This window comes from Cantharellus anzutake (assembly GCF_015039405.1).
Source record: "Cantharellus anzutake strain C23 chromosome Unknown EI90scaffold_19, whole genome shotgun sequence".
NCBI classification, from domain to species: Eukaryota; Fungi; Basidiomycota; class Agaricomycetes; order Cantharellales; family Hydnaceae; genus Cantharellus; species Cantharellus anzutake.
Window position 1 is genome coordinate 486834 of NW_024066969.1, and position 19542 is coordinate 506375.

Genomic DNA, 19542 nt, shown 5'->3' on the forward strand with positions numbered 1-19542 from the left:
ACTGTTCATGGAGTGAAAGATGGTGGAGGGACGAGGGGATGTGTTGATGTCGGGAGAGATGAGCTCAAAGAATTAATATCGGATGTTACCGAAAACACCGCCACCGACATTTTGTGCCAGTCGTCGGAGCGAAGTGTCGCGCGCTGGTTTTCGGAGTAGGTGATCGGATTTAACTCTATTTCCGCTGCATGTGACTCTCAATATTGAATACAGAACATGACTACTTCGGTATTATGTAAATGTGACTGTGACTTTCAATACGAACCCAACTTAGTAAGATTTTGAAATTGCAGTGTTCGCAGCGTGCGTCCACGAGCGACGACGAACTGGGTAAGAGTCTGTTCCTGATTACGCACCAGCTCAGCTCCAATTATATTGTTCTATTGACGTGAACACATCTTCATGCTCATAAGTCTACGGGGCCGATTCGACTCGCTTTCTGATTCTCCCCCTTTTTGCTCCCCCCAATCCCACCTGTAAACATTGGCGTCGCGGCCTTCCAAGTTCCAGCAGACCAGTTGCTTGGCGAGTCTTGCCAGCCGTACTCGAAGAGAGCAGGCCCTTTATTCAACTCCCCTCTCGGATCTGGCTCGGCGAACCCTGTAACCGCTGCCATCCATGAACAAGTTGCCTTCAATGACTGATACTACTGGTCCCATCCAAGTCGGTGCACCGCGCGCCAGGCATGATATTTGTATGATACCTCTATCCTGTAAACTCTCGGGAGCGCTATATCGTGACGCTGCTCTTTTCCTCAGTTAATCTCACGTACTCGAGCCAGAGGCAGAGAGCCTTTGAGGGTTACGAGAGGTGGGTTGTCTTCGCCGGCTTACTTCGATCGGGGATATCCACGTAATACCATCACGCAGAAGAATGAAGCAGCTACAGGAAGTATTGAAAAAATGGGTGGTCATCATCAGAGAGATCAATACGGATATAGTTTTGGCCGATGCGATTGATAAAATCCAGGACAGTTTACGTGGCGTTTCGGATGCTATGCGAAGAATCGTTCGCCCGCTCTGGGGCGGCGCGACGCCTTCAGAAATGAAAATGTATGTGTTCCCTAGAACCACACTGCATCACTGTGACTAGGATTCCCTTCTTAGTGGTCAAAAAGACCAATATTTATCTGACGCTCTTCCGGAAATACTTGAAGGACTAGCGCAGGCCGTCGACGAGTTTATCTCGGGTTTGAGTACTCTGCCATTTTGGGGTCATATTAGACGTCGCGTCGTGGAGGAGGCGCATCGGTCGCTACTCGACTTCAACCGAGACCTGTTGTATTGGAGTATCAACTTACGCCAGTTCTCTGGTGGGTCCTCGACATGTTGTCTGCCGCCAGCCAATTTAATGTGTGCTGCTTTAAGGCGATTTTTATAAAAATGCTATCCGTCACCACGTATCTACAGTGGCTGACCACATGTCAGATCATTTTGACAACGTGACAAAAGCGCTCGAAGACTATGGTAAGTAACCGCACATTGACACTGGAATCTCACATTGACCACCTGCAACAGGTCTGTACATGATCAAGTTTTACGAACGACGCCCAGCATTTCAAAATTTGTCAACAGTCGCCACCCTCTTCGCTGGAGTGTCTGCATCCAGCATCCAGTTTAGGTGACTCAAAGTGTTTTTGTAGCTATGCTCGAATGCTGAAGCTGAGCTGTGAAAATGATGTTAGTTACGATGGCCACCGCGAGTCAACATTTCAAGCTGTCGAGTTTTTGTGGATACTTTCGCTTTGCTTTTCTATTGCCAGTGCCATCGGTAGTCAAGCGAGTTATCAGTGAGCATTTTGAGATTATTACCCTAGCCTCAGACGTTTAATTGACCTGAATATCATAGATTGTCTTCGGCTGTGTACATCAAATCGGATGCGATACCCCCAATGTGGGTCTCAGCATGGATTGTGACCGCCCCTTTTATCTTCCTACTCATATCGGTGGGATCGTCAGTAATCCATTTTGTTGTTTGCACTCTTCTCTAACAAAAATATCTGCGCCAGGTTCGCTTTAGGCATCGCCCTCTTCACATTTTTGAAGTTTGACAATGCTAGATACGCTCCCGTCTTAGTAACCATTGCTTTAGCAACATGGGTCATGGGGTCAATCTGCGCGTATATGTGGTTCTTTATCGATCTGAATCTTGGATCTATTGCAGAGAAGTGGGCCGGGGTACGCAGACGCACCCCAACACCGCTGAGACGCACCCAACATGCACTTTTTATCGGTCTCCAGGTGGACGATATAGAAAAGAATCATCTAGCTCACCCTAATTCATGGGATTGGGTGGTACCCCCTGTAGCCAATCAACCTCCCCCAAGACAGCCGATCAGACGCGAGACCTTTGAACCTACACTGTGGGACCGCCTAGTACCCCTCCTGTGGAAGCTGGGCAGTGCACACCCTGAGCACAAACCAAATGACAGATTGCGGAGGCTCATCATGCGCGTAGTCGAGCATAATCGCACATCAGGTCCTGGCCATGACCGTGCTCGAATTAGGCGGGAAAATAATTGGAGGAGGATTGATAGCAACAGGATGGCGTTTTCTTCAGGGGGCTATTTCGACGAATGGACTGGGATCCACGTTTCAGCTGTTCACGACATCCAGTTCAGTGCGGATGGGAAGTACAGTAAGTACTAGGTACTGAAAGGATGATGCAGTTGGATTCGCTGAGTAGTGGTTTTCGGCAGTGGCGACCTGTTCGCAAGATCAAACAATTGTCATTTGGACTGTAGATCCGTCCGACGGTGTCAATGTTCTCTATTCATCACCACTGCCCCTTCTGATTTCCCAGCTGCTTCGCCTCTCTTGGCACCCCAAATACCCTTTATTGGCGGTGATGCCAGCCAGGAGTGATACATTGATTATCTGTGACATCTCAGTACGTCCCATTGCGGACACGAAAGCTACAACCCAAAACAGCTACTCTATCTTTAGGATACCAAACCCACCATTAGTCCTCTTAGGACTAGCTTCAGCGCTCCAGTGAGGGCTATTGCTTGGATGCCGAACAACAAACATCTCGTTTATGGTGAAGATCATCACATCCGGTGTATTGTGAGTTTTATTACTGTTCTTACAATTCGTTGTAATAATCAAACACGAAGAATGCAAAATGGGATAACCCATCCAATGTACAGAATGTCGAACAGGATGTCGAATGGGATATCGAACTTTCATATTCGCTTGACAAAGTTGCAATAACCCCAGATGGTACTAGGTGGGTATTCCTGTCGAATATGAATAACTCGAAGCTGAGTTGCTTCATGGAGGGCCATCGTGATTTGTATGGTGGATAAAGTGGATAAAGTGGATATAAGGGGTACTGTGGAAATCAAGCCATCAAGATCCCCTCCTGAACGAAGGATCATCTGTGAGTATTCTGGACCTATTGCTCACGATCTCTGGTCTGACCATCTGCAGTAATCAACATAGAAGGACGACAGATAATTTTGTCAGTGTGATCTCTTCTGTTGTACTTAGGTTCTGAGCTGCTCTCATTAGTGAGATGCCAACCCTAAACCAAGTTCGCGGTTTAGATATATCCTCTTATGGAGCCTTGGTACTCGTCACGTATGAGGGAAAGGTATGAGGCCATTTTCGGAGTCTCTTCGAACGTTGATCCCACCCTTTGACGTCGGCAAAGGCATCTCCGCAGCTGTTCCGTATTCACTCAGCAAAGCTCGTCCTTTTGCAAACATACTGCTTGCCCGAAGAGGTGGAATACTCAGGTTCTGGCCAGCTCGGTTTCCCCGACTGGACGTTTGGAGTGGACGGATTACGCAAAGATGACTGTGTTGTGATATCTGCTAACAAAAGTGAAACATTTCCCTCAAAGCGTTTTCCACGGCTTACGTTTATATAACGAGCAGAAGGCACCATATTTATTTGGGATCGTGAATCATCCGACCTCTTAAACACCTTGGAAACACCCCTTGGCCGCGCTTCCAGTTTGACTGGGTTCGCATGGAATCATGGGTCCATTAAGAACCCAATGATCGCGGCTTCTTCGACAGATGGGACCGTCTGGTTGTATAACCGGCAAAGTTCGGACCCTGGCGCAGCCGACTGGCAGAGTACGATTGCAAGCACCCACCCCTGAAAGCACGATTCATGGAAAACTCCAAATGAGATGACATGTGTACATATGCATTATATCATGCTTGTACGCATAAGTCTAACAAAGGTTGCTCACAATGACCAACGCAGAGGCCTACAATGGCCACATTTAAATGATAGATATTGACTTACACGAACAACCAGCGTGTCTACATATAACGCGAAAAAATGGACATGTGCCGAGGCAAGCTCTGGGGACATAATCATGTCCATCACCGCTGGGTGTTGGCGGAGGTGTTAGAAGTCAATCAAGTACCAACAGCCCAAGAGTCTTCGATCAAAGAGAGAGAAAGTACCAATAGTGATGGCTAGGCTGTAGAGTGCTTGGATTTTGACCTCCCCCCCCAGCGAGTTTTCCCTCACGGTGTAGATGTAGAAATGTATACCAAATAGGGAGTTAGCAGCGCAGATATTGATCCATTTCATCGAGGACGAATGATATGCGGCGAAATTCAACATGAAGCAAAGAAATGGTAACAAGACAAAAATAACACGGATCTACGCACAGCCCAACCGTTTTGGCAGCCAAAGAACCAATGGGTCTGGCACTGGGACCACAAAGAAATATATCGATGTTTCAGATAATGTGAACGAAATGGTTAAAAACCCGTGTTGGTGCTCGGCGGCTGGTTACTGGAGGTTGGTGGGAAGCATGCCAAAGGTATTAGTGCATAAAAGCAGTATGACGGAAGCGTGGCCGAGATCTGCGATCTGGCACGAAGAAATGGAAGAGAACGTGAAAAAGGAAAGGGAGAATTGAGGAGCGCGTTGTCAGCTTCTCTAGATGAATTGTGGTATGATTGGGTGTGAGGACTTTGGGATACCCAAGACGTTGTCTACTGAAAGTTGCGATTCTTGGCTCCCATGCATGCTATGACCTCAAGCTGCCTGCTGTGGAATATTGCATCAAGCGTCATTGATCAGACGAAATGCCCATCCGGTGGTAGATTCTTGCCTTAGTGCAACTGATCGTGCCGCATGGCTCAGCCCTGAAGTCATGCATACACAGACGGACAGACCATCGAGAGGGGGAAATGACGAGCACCATGGAAGACTCTCCACACTGATATGATGATGATGATGATAAATATAACAATTTTTTTTTTTTTTTTTTTTTTTTTTTTTTTGTGGAACCCCAGTAGCTTTCGCGAATACGTTGTATTTGGGGTTTGTGTTGGGGTCAGGTGATCCCCGGGAATGGAATCGGGCTTGGACCGGAACTGCCACGGTGAGGAAATGCGATTACGCACGCTTGTGTGGGACTCCCGGGCGCCCCCGATCACGGGGGGTCCGGTATACCCACTAAAACCCCGCTGCTGTTCAGCCAGTTGTCCGGTTGCCTCTCTTCATTCAGTAAGTTACCGCTCCAGGTATGTAGTATTAGATTTGTTGGGAGGGCCTTACTACCGTACTTCTTTCGGTTGGTTAGGGCGATGTCTTGCTGGAGCTTGGCGTTAAGGCCGGCTTTTAGGGCGTTTCTAACTTCGTTTAAGGTGGTTTGAGGGCGATCAGGGTTCATGACTCTGCGACACCTAGCTTTCCACAGCTGCCATGTGCACTCCAGGACTACAATGCGGAAAAGCCTTGTCTCGCCATTTTTCGATCGGCCGTTAGTTGCTTTGATCTCAATGATCGGCGCTGCCATGATATATGAGATGTCAAGGTTTGCAGGCCAGGGGTCTTTCTTCGGTCGCATATTGCTTTAGCGATAGACCATATTCTCTCCCCGTGGTTCTGGGGGCACTCAAATAGGATATGGGAAATCGAGTCGGTTTGCTGACAGTGGTCGCACTCGCCGCACTGTTCAAATCCGGGGATTTTCCCCCAGTATCCGCCTATTTTGAGGCAGTTGTGAGTTAATTTCCATAAGAAATTCCTGATTTCTGGGGGTACGTCTCTTTTGTTTTTGCTTAGGTTTTGCCAGATTCTGTCCTGGGAGGGGGAGCTGTTATTCATGTTCTCGAGGGCGGACTGGATTAGGGTAATGTTATTGGCGGTTTCGATTCAGGGTTCGGGGTTCATAGCTAATCTTGTTCTACAGATTAGCTTGGTTGCGGTGGATTGAGTTATGGAAATTAAGCGGGCGCCACCGGGGTGTGAGGTAGGGGCAGAAACAAGGGGGGGTTGGGTTGTGGGTTTTCCAGGGTGCCTTGAGCGGCTAGGGCGTCCGCCCCTTCATTGCCAGTTATGCCAGCGTGGCCTTTGAGCCACTCGAATGAGGTGATGTTTTGTCTGTTCCTCAGGGTGTTCACAGTTAACTTAGTGGCGAATTTGTGTTTAGCATGGGCGTAGTCGGAGTCTTCGAGGGAACTCAGGTTTTGGCAAAGGGTGTTGACGCACCATTCTGAGTCAGTTTTAATGTGGAGGTTTGATTCGGGGGGGGTGGTCGAGGCGGCATGGTGGATCGCGAGCATTTTGGCCACATTATTGGTTTGGGGGAGGAGGGGGTTGACTCTTATGCTGGCATTTCTTGAGTCATCTGGACTGAACCAGACCCCGAAGCCGGCCTTTGCATCGGAGTTTCCGTTTAGGGGACAGGACCCATCTGTGTAGGCGATGATGTCCGGGGGGGAGTGGGTTACTGGTTCTGGTGGGGCTGGAGGGTTTGGGGGGGATTTCCCGAAGATTCTGAAGAAGTGGTGAAGCGGTAAGCTGCATCGTGGCATTGGGTCAAAGGTTCTAATGTTCTCGGGAGATCCGATGGCATGTGAGCTTGCGAAGACCTGGGAAGGGGGGGTGGGGAGGATATGAGTGTCGCTGTGTGGGTTGTAAAAGGGGTTGAGGTTCGTGATGATCTTTATTGCAGATTGGAAGCAGGCTTCCGGGTTCTTACAGCCATTTTGTCGCAGGGAATGGCAGGGTGGGCAGGGGCATTTATTCTTCGAGGGGTTATGGTCAGGGCGTTCTTGGAGGTCAGCCTGAGATATGAGGTCGCCGATTTTCAGGCAATTGTGGGTTTTTCTTAAGCATTGAGCTGTTTTAGAGTGGACACTGAGGGGGGGGTTGTCTTCTAGGCCGGGGTGAGCCCAAGCGGGGAGGTTGAGTTTAGTGTTCAGGTCTAAGATTGGGTGTTCCAGTCTTAGGTTGTATTTTGCGCCAGTGTTTAGAGAGTCTCGTAGTTCAGCTGGGATGTTTTTGTTGTGGTGGCGGGTTTTGAGAAAGGGTTTTTGGATGAGAATGTCGACAATGAAGGGGTGTTCGGGATCGGTGGGCAGTAGTTTTTTAGGGAGGGTTGCCATTATGATGGCTTCCGCGGCGTCTGAGGCTGGGGGTCTGACCGAGGATCTGTCGAGGATTCGTTGAAGTTTGGTGAGTCGGATTGCTTCATTCCTATCTCGGATGTTCAGGACATTTTTCCCTCCCTGATCTCTCGGCCTGTTTAGGAGGTTCATGCTTATTGGGGGGGGGCTTTCGGAGTTCCAAATGAACTCGCGAATCTTTTTGTTTAGGTGGGATTCCACGTCTTTGGGCATGCCTTGGGCACGGGTGTGGAATTGCGTCATTCCACCAATGGTCATTTGAGTGATTAGGCGGCAGCCCTCGATTGAGGGATAGGATTTGTTCCACTGGGTGAGAGATTTTTCTATCTTGGTTAATATGGCCGGCCAGGGGTCCTTGTGGTTGGGCTTGTTCCCGCATTGGGCCCCTAGGTATCTCATGCTTTGTCCGTCTTTCAGGATTGTGATAGATTCACTCAGTTTAACGCTCGATTGGGGGTTTATAGTCCTTTCGTTGAGTACGCGGTCTCTGTGATAGGGTGTGCCGACTGGGAGGATAATTGTTTTTTCTTGGTTGAATTTGGCACCGGATGCGGTGCACCAGCCATCGAGGATACTGAGCAGGTCGTTCAAGTCATCATCTTTGGAGAGGAAGACAGCGGCATCGTCGGCGAAGAGGGAGATTATTATTCTTTGGGAGAGGGAGGGGGTCTTGATTACGAGGCCTTTAAGGGAGGGGGATTCTCTTAGTGCAATTGATAGGGGTTTGATGGCAATGTTGAATAGTAGGCACGATAGCGGGTCACCTTGCCGAACCCCTCGGATGATGGGGAATTCCTTGCTAATGTCACCGTTTAAGATTACTCTGGTTTTGGCATTCGCATATAAGTTTTTGACTGTTGAAGTGAAGGAGTTGGGAATCCCCATTGATTCCATGACATGCCATAGGTAGTCGTGTCTAATGCGGTCATAGGCCTTTTCTTGGTCTAGAGCAATGATTGCGCTGTCTTGACCGATGATCTCACACAAATCTGTCATTCGATTCACGAGGTCTATCTGGTCGAAGATGCTGCGGCCTTTAATGAAGGCTGCTTGGCATTTGTGGACAAGGGAGGGGGCGATCGGGGATAGTTTGTTCATTAGGGTGGTGGTGATGATCTTATATTGGCATTGAGGACCGTTATCGGTCTATAGTTCTCAATTTCTCTTTTATCTTTTTTCTTATATAGTGGGCAGAGCCAGCCTTCGGAGATCTGGGGGCAGGTAGTGCCGTTCCATTCTATGTCATTGGCAAGGAGGGTGAGGAGTTTGACAATGTGTAGGCCTTGGCCATTGTGTTCTCTTTTTTTCCATCTAGTGTGTAATTTTTTGTAGAGTTCCGTGGGAATGCCATTGAGGCCTGGGGCTTTTCCATTGGGTGATTGGCTTAAGGCACGTGCTATGTCATCTTGGCTCAGAGGTTTGGCTAAGGTTTCGGAGGTGTTTGGGGGAACACGGTTGTGGATTCTGGTGAGGGAGTCAGATATATGTGTTTCTCTTGAGTCGCAGATGGGTGGAATGTCTTTGTGTTGGACTGCGTTGTAATATGAGGCAGCTATAGAAGACATATCATCTGTTTTGGAGGTGTATTTGGGGGGGTCGGATCCCGGTATTCTCAGTTCGTTTATGGAGTCGCGTGGTTTGTTTTCTTTGCCCCAGTTGCACCAATATTTGTTGGAGGATTCACTCAGTAGACGCTTATTGGCCCCAGAGCGGGCTTGGGTTTTGGCCAGTTTAGTCTTTTGGATTTCATTGATTCTGATAGTGAGGTTCTGTATTTGGGTTTGTGTCAGGTCCGTGAGGGTGCTGTCGGCGATTTCTAGTCTTTTCATTGCACGGTCACGTCTGTGAGTGAGGCGTCTTAGTTCTGAATTAAGCTTTCCGGCTTTTATTTTAGCTGTTTTTCTAGCAAGGCATGTTACTGTGGTTATGAAGGTTTGGAATATGTTTTGGGGGCTATTGCTTCGTGCGCAATTGTCTAGGGCTTCATTGCCTATGGTTTCGATCTCGCTTAGGAATTTTTGGTCATTGGTGAGGTATAGGGGAATGGCCCATCGGCCTTTACCGATTTTGGGAGCTTGGTTATCATGGAGTTCGAGGGAGATGAGTTGGTGGTCGGCAGTGGGGAGGTCGGGGTTCAGTATATCCCAGGTGAGGGCTTTTTCTCTTATGGCATCGGAGGCATATATCCTGTCAATTCTGGACAGGGATGATCCGGAGGAGTGGCCGAAGGTGAAGTTTTTCGCAGGGGCTGGGTGAGTAGCTCTCCAACCGTCTGAGAGGGCTTTGGAGGATATGAGGTTTCGGAAGGCCATTACTGTCGCTTCTGGGTCTGGGTGGGGGGGAACTCTATCAATGGCTTCTTCTACCATGTTTAGGTCGCCAAGCATGATGTCTATCTCAGTACCGACAAGATTTTGGTTCAATTCGGCCCAGAAGCGGGTGTTATTATTGCTAGAGTTAGTGGGGGCATATATGGCGAGTATTTTTATTGGGGAGTTTTTAGGCCATTCAACCTCCGTGAGGAGGGCATGGCCGGGTATTACATCTTTTGTGGAGAGGGGATTTGTTTTAACTGTTTTCTTATTGATAATTATGGCGACTCCTCCTGAGCATGAGTGATCCGAGTTGAAGGAGTGGAAAATATCCCACTCAGCGCCATATGTGTTGTTAAGGTAGGATTGTTGTGAGATGTCGGCGTGGGTTTCGGAGAGGCATAGGATGCCGAGGTTCTCAAGTTTCATTTTTCTCAGGATGGATGGCCACTTGTATCTGGTTGAGGGGCTGTTAGCCCCTTTGATGTTTAGGGCACCGATTCTTAGGTTGGAGGAGTCCTTGGGTGGGGTGGGGTAACCTCCTCTCAGGCACAGAGGGGGGTTGTTGGGGTCCATTTTCGGTTCATCGTCCCCCTTCCTTGGACAGTCGGAAAACAGGATAACCTGCAGTCCTCTGGGGGCGAAGGGAGCAGCCATTTACCAGCTGAGCTAAGACCAGGACATTGGGGATCCTTAGAGTTTATCGTTGGGTTTATGTGGGTACTGGCGGTTGTTTTCGCGTGCACTCCTGGTTGCCAGCCATTGGAGAGAGCTGGGTTTGTTTTTGGGGGAGGCTAGCATGCTTTCCTGTCGCCTTTCAGCCCAGTAGATTTGGGCATGCTAGTAGCATTAATGGATGGGAGGTTTCTTTATTATTTATTATTAGTTGTTGCAGCCGTATATAAGTGCCGAGAGTCTCGTAGAGCGCGACATTGCTTTTCGGGGCAGGAGGTTTGGACAAGATCGCGGCTACTGAGGCCGCGATACTGTCTGTTATAGCGGTACTGACCTGGCTATTCTTAACACTCACGGGTATAGCGGGTTTGGACAGGAATGAGGTTAGTTTCCTTCTTTTGGCCAGAGATAAACATGAGAGAGGACTGTATTTTTAGGGGAGAGGAAAAGAATGAAGGGAAATGAAACGCGGCCATGATATATTTACAGGTAGTTAGCGGCTGATTGGGGGCCGGACTACATTCCCTCCTGTTTAGAGGTTGGGGAAGGAGGAGGAGAAGAGGGCTTGGCTGGGATTTTACGGTGGGACAGAGATTAGGACCAGGCATGGTTGCCGGGGCCTAGGCCTCTTCCTTTTCCTCTGCCTCTTCCGTGGGGTTTCCAGTTGCGGTTGGGTGGGGGGGACTGGGGAGTTGAGGGGCCCGGTTCTGGCTTTCCAGCAGATGGGTTGAGCTCGCACCATGTGTAGTGGTCATGGATCGGGCAGACAGAGAAGATGTGGTCAATGGCCTTGCATGTGTGGCAATAGATTAGACCACCAACAGCGTGGCCATTTCCGGTTGTGTTGCCTGAGAAGGTTGAGAGTTTGAAGAGGCCAGTCCATTGGTCATGTATGTTGTTCATAGTTCCCGGGGCACGGTCCGTGACGCAGAAGAAGGGGGATGGAAGGTGGATCTCCCACATCGATGCGTCGATGTTGGTTGGGGGGATCCTGCGTTCCATCGCGGTGAGACGGGAGAGGTGGGTGGCAGGGCCATATCCTCTTGGAGTTGCAACACAGCTGTTGGCAATCCTCGCGATATCATCCTTGTCGATGTTAGCTTTTTCGAGGAAAGTTTTGAATATCGAGTTTGGTTCTTGGATTTTCTGGGATACCGCGTTGGCGACAACTGCGCTTTCATCGAGGTTTGCACCTAAGTCTTTAAGGGTCACGACATAGCTTGTCGGGCAATAGGTGGCCAGCTCAATGGCGATAAAGCAGATAGAGCGGCTCATCCAGAGGTGTCTGGTCACCAGAAGGTGGGCATGAGAGGGGTGGAGACCTTCGATTAGGAAGCCCCAGGGTGCCCCCGTGGGGTCATATCCTTTGGCAATGGGGGGGCGGACCTTGATGAAGGGGGCGGATAAGGGGAAGGCTCTGGTTAGGAAGATTGTGAGGTCGTTCCTCGTTTTGTGGTCATTCTCAGGACTATGTTTAGCATCGAGGGGGTAGATTAGGATTGCTCTCGGAGTCGTAATCCACTGGTTGAAGTGGGTTTCATCGATGTTTGCTAGGATGCGAGCTGGGCGGGCTCCGTGGGCACGGAAGTTGGCCAGCTCTCCCATGAGGTCGATGTAGTTATAATCTGGGTTGTCATCTAGGGGTCTCAGAGCGGTGGCAGTGGCCTGTGCGGGGGCGTCCGTGGGCGCAGGGAAGCGAGTTAAGCAGGGAGGGTCGGTTGAGCTGTTGGTATCAGTTGTAGCCGGATTTGGGTGGATGTTAGCGGGTAACGTTGTGGCTACTGGGGTATTGTAGTTTGCAAGGAAAGGGTCGTCGGTGTTAGCAGGGACCCGGAACATAACACGGGGTGGGGCAAGAGTAGGGCCTTGGATTTTTGCAGATTCCGGGGACCGGAGGCGTTTCAGAGTTTCAGATGTAGAACTTGTGAGAGCCTGGGGGCGGGGAGGCGTGGTAACGGGGGGCATGTGTGGTTGCTGAGTGATATAGGGAGCGTAGAGAATTGGGGGTTCGCCCCAGTGTAGGAATATAAAAGTTACAACACTAAAACAACCAGAAACCATCACAGAAAATTGGATAAAAATCATACAACCTCCACGGACCAGAAATAAAAATAGGAATAAAATCATAACTCAACAAAATGAATTGAAATAAAATATCGGAAAAATACTGAAGAACAGAGTCGATGAATTGAGTATCTACGCGAACTTTCAAGTCTAGGAATTAAAATATGGTCCAGAAAACGAAGAAAAACAGCAAATAAACCCACATGAAAACAAAAACAAGGTTTCCTGTATCAAATAAAATATTAGAAATTCGTGGTAACGTGGGAAAATAGTTTTACGAACGTACGAAACGAATGACAAAGAGAAATCGGAAGAAAATCAAGGCATTCATATAATGAAAAATGGTCGGGTACGAGGAAAAGATGAAAGAATTGGGAATATTTATACGAGGAAAATAGGGAAAAATATGAATATTTGTCGGTCTTAAAGAGTTGAAGTATAGGTCTGTGTTCGAAAAGATTTCATGTTAAAATCTGAAGAATTGAGGGAGAAACGGATTTAACAAGATTAAAACACACTTGCAGAGAAGACTGGCTCAAACATCCTGAGTTTGTGGTTAAAACGGATGAGCTAGAAATGCGAAACTAAAGAGTTCGAGTCCAGGAACGAGGCATAATTTATCCAGAATTAATTGTAAGAAAATGGATGAGCTAATGCCAAAGCAATCTGGAGAACCTCAAAATTAAATCTTGAAAAATTCATATCTTCATAAATAATCCTCGTAGTTTACTGTTGTTTATACCGACAGAAAGCTACACCCTTAAGCTAACAAATAACCCCATGACATGTGACTTAGAATAAAGTGAGTAAACAAGGGTAAACAAGGTCATGATGGGTGTTAGGCAATGCAATTGGCTAATTCCCACACCAAAACTTCCAGAAAGTTCTAGAAGCAGAATGGGATGCTGATCGCTTACATAAGAGGATTGCTAAGCTCAATATAAGATTACTCAGCAATGTAAATAGTAAAGTGACATGTGAAAACAGAGCCCTTAGGAAAGGTATAAAAGACCACATTTTCTGGTCTGACCCCTCTTCCTTCTTTACTCCTCTCCCCTACGTGCTCTGGCTCATAGGTCATAAGGCGTCCTAATAAAAATTAAGTTTTATTAGTATAAGTGTGCAGTTCAGATCACATCTAAGTAAAAGTGATCAACCCTCAGTAAAAAGTTAAGAAGAAGTTAAGAAATAGTGACGTTGAGTCAAGTCGGTTGGAGTCACTCCGAGTTAAAAGTGACAAGACAGAGGTGAAACGACTAAAAATAGTAGGTCTATAGCGCGATTTTCGTGTGGAACAATCAGGTAGACAAGTGAATTGAACCCTGAGAGTTACATACACACACAAACAATTAGTAACACATACAAATATCAATACACAAAGCAACCAAAACGCTACAGTGGTTGAGTTAAAGTACCAATACTAACATATAAGTATCAGAAGAAAGAACAGCCTTATAGGATTTCTGTTCTCCTCTTTCACCGGGGATGGGGTCATTCCCGAGGGTGTGAGCTATCATATCCACATCGAACGTGCTGGTCACCGTTGGAGTGTTTTGCAGTGCGTGGTGGGTTGGGCTAGGTGGTGGGGGAGGGGTAGTACATGCACCTGCGGCGTGGGAGGGAACCACTACATAATGTAGTTGTTAGTAGTTATTTAGGAGTCGCTCTCGGGTAACACACGTTTCTGGTGCGCCTCCATTTTTACGAGAGTGGGACGAGAGGCATGTGGTAGTGCTTCATGGCTCTTAGGCCTAATCCTTTTCGGGATTACCCGGGGTACTGGGGAACTACATCCGTTTGACGGGAGGTACATCCATAGGTACCCGACTCCTAGCCCCTTCTCGGACCAGTGCCCATTGGCATAATAGCCTTGTAGGGGGCTACTGGGTCGCTTTCAGGGGACTTTTTGGCCTCAGATTTTGAGGCCGATGTTCTTCCGTAATAGGAAGGTAGTGGTTCCTCCCAATATAACAATATAACAACTCCGCTACAATACAGCTAAGGTCATAACTGAAAAGCTAGACCTCGTTGACCGATCAAATCTTAACTAAAACACCAAGAAACAACTCGAAGATCAAAACCGGCGATGAACCAAACCACCACCAGCTGCCCTCTGAACATGCCCCCATATACGACCAGCCAAATGGATAAATGCAACATGCCAGATATGAGACAAAGCAATTGCCACCGATGGGAAATCCCGCTTTAATAATGGAGTATGGCCCAAAAACCATCTATTCCACCCATGGGGCCAGGATAAAGCGGAATTATCAGATAGGAGTGAAGGAATTGCCTGACACACCCTGCCACGAACAAGTAAAGGGATGTCCTCCAAAACCTCTTGTGACGAACGCGCGATGTCAGCCAATGTGGACACTCAATAGGCCTCGAAAATAGGGCAGTCACAGAACAAATGACGAGGAGATTCCAAACAATTACAACCATTCCGACACTGCCCACTTCGACTCCCCTGAAAAACATCAATGAATTAGAGGGCAACTGACCAGATCGAAGGTACAATTGGACAGCAGCAGAGTAGCCAGCATTGGATCTCACATATGGGAATGGTGGGCATGATGGGAAGTTGGGAAGTTGGGATTGGGCAGGCGAAACTCAGGTGTTGCAGACAATAGGGACACTCACGGTATGAAGAGTCGACCAAAAGTCAGTCACAAGACTCAGTCACAAGTCAGTCACAAGACTTGCACTCTTGTGACAAGTCAGTCACAAGTGCGACTTTTGTCTTGCAGCTCCGAGGCTGCAACAGTGCCAAAACCACAAGTCCCTCTCTTTCATAACTTGGCCTTAAGTTGAGTAACCCTGTGTCAAGCTGTCTATATTCCATGTAACTATACAGTTCCTTGAATTCAATTCTCTTTGCTTCACTATCTTCCGCTACCTAGTCCAACAGGATTTTTGTCCCTGCTCCTTAATTTGGTAGCTGCTATGCAACGCAAGCGTTCAGCCCCTTCATTAGCACCTGCACCCAATAAATGCACCAATTGCAGTACACCTGCTTCAAAAGGTGAGGAGACTATGACTACACACAGCACCCAGTGGCTTGCCAACCCTGCATGGATGGACTGACTGGTGTCCTTCCTGCTTGAAAATCCATCTGTGTGTCTCAAATTATGTGGTGATTCATCTCAGACAGCCAAGGCAGAGGGCCGGTTAAGGGTTTGACTTTTTCTTCCACTCCAACACGTGTATTCTCACTTAGTTTGTATCTTAGGTCTCCACAGGAGATAAGAAGAAGGATTACTGGGCTGTGATTGCAAGGTCTATTTGGGACTGGGAGGATGAGCCTGAGCGTCCTTTTTACCTCAAGGACTTAGCCCACTACACCACTGCTATTCAAGGGTGGATCAGTTGGTGTCATGTTTTTTTTTTTTTTTTTTCGTGCCATAGATACAACTGCCCATCCTCTCCTCTGTTCAACAAACAGGCTTGCAACACAGTATAACAAGTTCCTTAAGTTGCTGAAGGAAACCGGCCAAGGTATTAAGACTGATGAAGAACTTGAAGAAATCCGCATGAATACAATGGGTAAGCAGACCTGCTGCTTGCATATTCAAGTACTAACATTCCTAAATATTAGAAGATATATGTGCAAAGTTCCCTTGGTTCGATGATTTGGATGGAATGTGGCACACTCTTCCAAAGCATTCTGTCAGGGCACACACCCTGACTAGCCCGGACCCGGACCCGGATCCGCACCTGCACCCGCACCCGCACCCGCATGTGTGCTCCGCCCCGCATGCTCCGGGCCCGGTTCCCACTCTTCATGTGACTTCCGGGTATCCCCGGAAGTTTTTGCCATATTGGGCCACTGTGGGAAAGTGAGAAGTTAACCTTCTTCTCACTTTCTTACCCACAGTAGGCAAGTGTATTCTACACTGCTTCTTTACCTTATACACTTTCTTACCCACAGTAGTTGTGCCTTGAGACTAGGCTGTTACAGATTAGGCTGTGGGCTATAGAGAGAGGGGTCATGGGGACCCGGGGTCCGTCCCCTGACACATTCAGTCGAATTAATCTCAAATTCAACTGTTGGTGCAAGCAAACTAGCCCAGGATTTTGAGAAGCTCTCATCTCCGGCCTCATCCACTGTGGATATAAGCATAAAAGAGTCTCTGGATTTACCATCAGATGGGGGATTAGAAGATAGCAGTGTTGATTTGGTATGTGTTAGGATAAGGATGGAAACGGTGACTGACCTGGTGTAAGGGATTAACCTTACTTCACTATAATTCCAATTATAGTGATATTTATATTATGTTGCATCACTATAATTCCCATTATAGTGATGCTGTTCTTTCTTTATTTATTTGTGCCGAGATATGTAAATTACATATATATACCTCGGAGTAGTTGTAAAGGCCTGGTAGCCTTTTACCTCTACCCCGTTGAATATACAGCTCATCAAAGCTTATGTTTAGATGGACTAACTGAGGCCTGAGGTGAATGGGGGAATGGAACGTTACCGTCCCCAAAATAGTAAGCAACTTTTCACCTGGCACATCAGAATCTCCCATCACTACTCCCAATCTCATCTTCCCCTTCCCCACTTGGTTCACCTCTTACCATCGCGGACTTGGCAAATGAGCAGGATCTTGACACCAAACCACTCCAGTACTCCAGGGGCCACAGGCTTTTGACACCTGTTACACCAAGCACATCTTTGGCCTGTACTTCTACCTGTAGCATCAAGGTGAAGCAAGATCCACTTGCTGATTTCCATGAAGCAAGCAAACTTGAGTCTGAACAAACAGAGTGTGAATCAAATCTGCAACATGCAGAATACATGGCATGGATTGCTGCAAGTACAAACTGTGAAACAAATAAACATGAATGCAGAATGCTCAAGTTACAAATCCGCCAACTAGAACTACAGCAGGCACAGCGGCAGTTAGAAATCCAACAGGCACAACAGCACTCCTTCATGCTGACAGGACTTCCTACTTCCCAATCCTTACCACAAGCAGACCTTGGGGACAACATCCTTGGACTTGACTCGGCACCTCCTAGTCAATTCTAATTACAATCCTGTCCATACACCTCATAAAATAGTGCCTCTTGGACATGTCAGCGCTTCTGCTGGCCTTCAGTCTCTCCTGCCACTGGTTGCTCAACTGGTACCCAAGTGAACCCTTCAACCTCATCATCATCTTCCAGCCCCTCATCATGGCCATACAATCCATCAGTAACCCACTGCAGAAATTCCTCATCGGACTCAAAATTTTCCCCACATGCTGCAAGTGAGTGGATAACAAGGCAAGCATGGACCCATTTGAGAGCAAATTTGAAGTCACACTCACAATTGATTTGTTGGCGCAACCCCTGAAGTGACTGAAATCTCCCTTTGAGGAAACCAACTGCATGTTCAGACCGTATATGAACCTAACTCGTTAGCTGTCAGTTACCAAGACTGGCAAGGAATTTGTATGAATAAACTTACAGTGGAAAGATGGTAATTGAACTGACAGTTAGCTGCTATCAGAGACTGTGGCTTCTTGTATGGAACCATGCACCACGGCATTAAACTGTAAGTGGAGTCTCCCCATAGCCACTCCCCATCTTGGAACAGTTGTTTGGACTCCTTATGGGCACGCGACTCTTTGAACGCTGTTGAGTCATGGACACTCCCTGGTGGCCCTAGAACATAGTCAATTATGTGTAAATTTGGGAGTGTTACTAACTAGGAGTGGATTAGTTGTTAAAGCTTCAGCAATATGAAGACATACCATCAGGCTAAGGGAGTAGTTGGATTTGCGGTCGAAAAATTGTTCCCCATAGTGTCCAGGCTTCGTATGGAGAGGTATTAGTGTGCCGTCCACCATACAAAATCCTGGTCTCCAAGTGCATGTCAGGGCACACCCACCCGACCTGGCTCCACCTGCCTTCACCCGGTACCCCGCTCACCCTTCACCATTGTTTCTCACTTCTTGTTCTTCCTTTTGTCCTTCTGTTCTTTTACTCTCTTGCTCTTTCTTCTATCTTTATCTACATGGATGACATTTCCCCTTATCTATGTATTATCGACCCACCCGTGATGCGTGCACGACACACCCAGCCCCGGACGACCTGGACGGCCTCACGGTGCAACCCAGCACGCGCATGTGCAGCACACACCCTTGGGATCCCCCACGGGGACACCCAGATGACTGCGGCTGTATGCGGGATGACGTGGCAAACCTCATGTGACCCAAGCTGCATGTACATAAAAGTACCTGGGGTGGGAACCGAAGAAGTAACCTTCTTCTCACAGTTCCCACTTCAGGTAAGTAGCATAGCTTCCCTTTTAATAACAACTCACAGTTCCACTTCAGTCTGAGTGGCCAGGGATCATCGTCCCAGATCGGGCCCGTCACTACGCATGCCCGCTCTACACCTCGCGACGGCCTCAGTGCCGGGCATTACACCTGGGCCCCCTCGACCCCGGACGCGTCCCTGACAGCGTGACATGAGACCCGCTCAACCCAATCAGATGCTTCACGCTTCTCCAGCACAGTGGGCCAGTGGATTGCCTGATCATGGAGAGGCAGAAAGGCCGAAACTATCCGTCTTGTAGATTTAACCACTGCTCCGGCACTGCAGCCTGCCCATTGTGCAACTGCATCAACCGATGCACCATTCCCAAATTTACCAAATCGGTACAGTGCTATGGAAAGCTGATGTGATACAGGAGCTTGTTCTATGTTAGAGTTGTTGTAAAATATGGGATGATCTTCAATAAGGGATAGGAGAATGTCAAAAGAATGAGGTGAGATGTGCAGGTTATGACGAAAGCGCCATGCATCGTCCTCCTTGTAGCACTGAAGCACAAAAGAAAGCTGGCTGCACTTAGGCACATGATGGGGGAAGAGGACTCTGGTGGTAAGGAGGCTGAGAAGAAATTGCCAGACACGTCGGATGGCTTCAGTGTGGGAGTGATGGAGTGCAGCCCAGGTTTCAACAAGGTCCCCAGAAGTTAGCCTAGATGAGCAAGAAGATAGGGGTGAATGAGGATGTTGGGGAGATAAGCTGCTAGAATTGCTGGTGGTAGATGTGAAAATACTAGCGTAGTTTAACTCAGTCTCAAGCTGAATAGTGTGGAGAACTGGT

At 47.9% G+C, this 19542-nt stretch overlaps 3 protein-coding genes across 3 annotated transcripts; 1 reads left to right on the plus strand and 2 right to left on the minus strand.

Moving 5' to 3' along the window:
• Positions 1 to 260: 260 nt before the first annotated feature.
• Positions 261 to 4261, plus strand: EI90DRAFT_3054183 (WD40-repeat-containing domain protein). Its single transcript, XM_039060070.1, has 18 exons — positions 261 to 330; positions 414 to 694; positions 759 to 810; positions 870 to 1052; positions 1107 to 1312; positions 1368 to 1466; positions 1518 to 1620; positions 1685 to 1789; positions 1849 to 1953; positions 2009 to 2637; positions 2699 to 2889; positions 2946 to 3065; positions 3116 to 3228; positions 3281 to 3381; positions 3432 to 3462; positions 3513 to 3594; positions 3655 to 3826; positions 3881 to 4261. The coding sequence occupies exons 2-18, from the start codon at positions 619 to 621 to the stop codon at positions 4108 to 4110; spliced, it is 2598 nt and encodes an 865-aa protein (XP_038917029.1). The 5' UTR covers positions 261 to 330; positions 414 to 618; the 3' UTR covers positions 4111 to 4261.
• Positions 4262 to 10802: 6541 nt separating this feature from the next.
• On the minus strand, positions 10803 to 14393 carry EI90DRAFT_3054201 (uncharacterized protein). Its single transcript, XM_039060071.1, has 3 exons — positions 14119 to 14393; positions 13860 to 14065; positions 10803 to 12348 (listed from the first exon to the last, which is right to left on the minus strand). The coding sequence occupies exons 1-3, from the start codon at positions 14135 to 14137 to the stop codon at positions 10969 to 10971; spliced, it is 1605 nt and encodes a 534-aa protein (XP_038917030.1). The 5' UTR covers positions 14138 to 14393; the 3' UTR covers positions 10803 to 10968.
• A 96-nt stretch (positions 14394 to 14489) lies between these two features.
• On the minus strand, positions 14490 to 14701 carry EI90DRAFT_2971524 (uncharacterized protein; the record flags this gene model as incomplete). The annotated part of the gene is made up of 1 exon (XM_039055729.1): positions 14490 to 14701. A coding segment is annotated over one exon (189 nt), but the record flags the coding sequence as incomplete, so codon positions are not given.
• Between the last annotated feature and the right edge of the window lie 4841 nt (positions 14702 to 19542).

Coding starts and splice junctions, on each gene's coding strand:
- EI90DRAFT_3054201 (XM_039060071.1), bottom strand. Junction 12,349..13,859: donor CTTCTGATACTTATATGTTA/GTATTGGTACTT, acceptor TATATCACTCAG/CAACCACACATGCCCCCCGT.
- EI90DRAFT_3054183 (XM_039060070.1), top strand. CDS start 619: ATGAACAAGTTGCCTTCAATGACTGATACTACTGGTCCCATCCAAGTC. Junction 695..758: donor GCGCGCCAGGCATGATATTT/GTATGATACCTC, acceptor TCTTTTCCTCAG/TTAATCTCACGTACTCGAGC. Junction 3,595..3,654: donor TCGTCACGTATGAGGGAAAG/GTATGAGGCCAT, acceptor ACGTCGGCAAAG/GCATCTCCGCAGCTGTTCCG.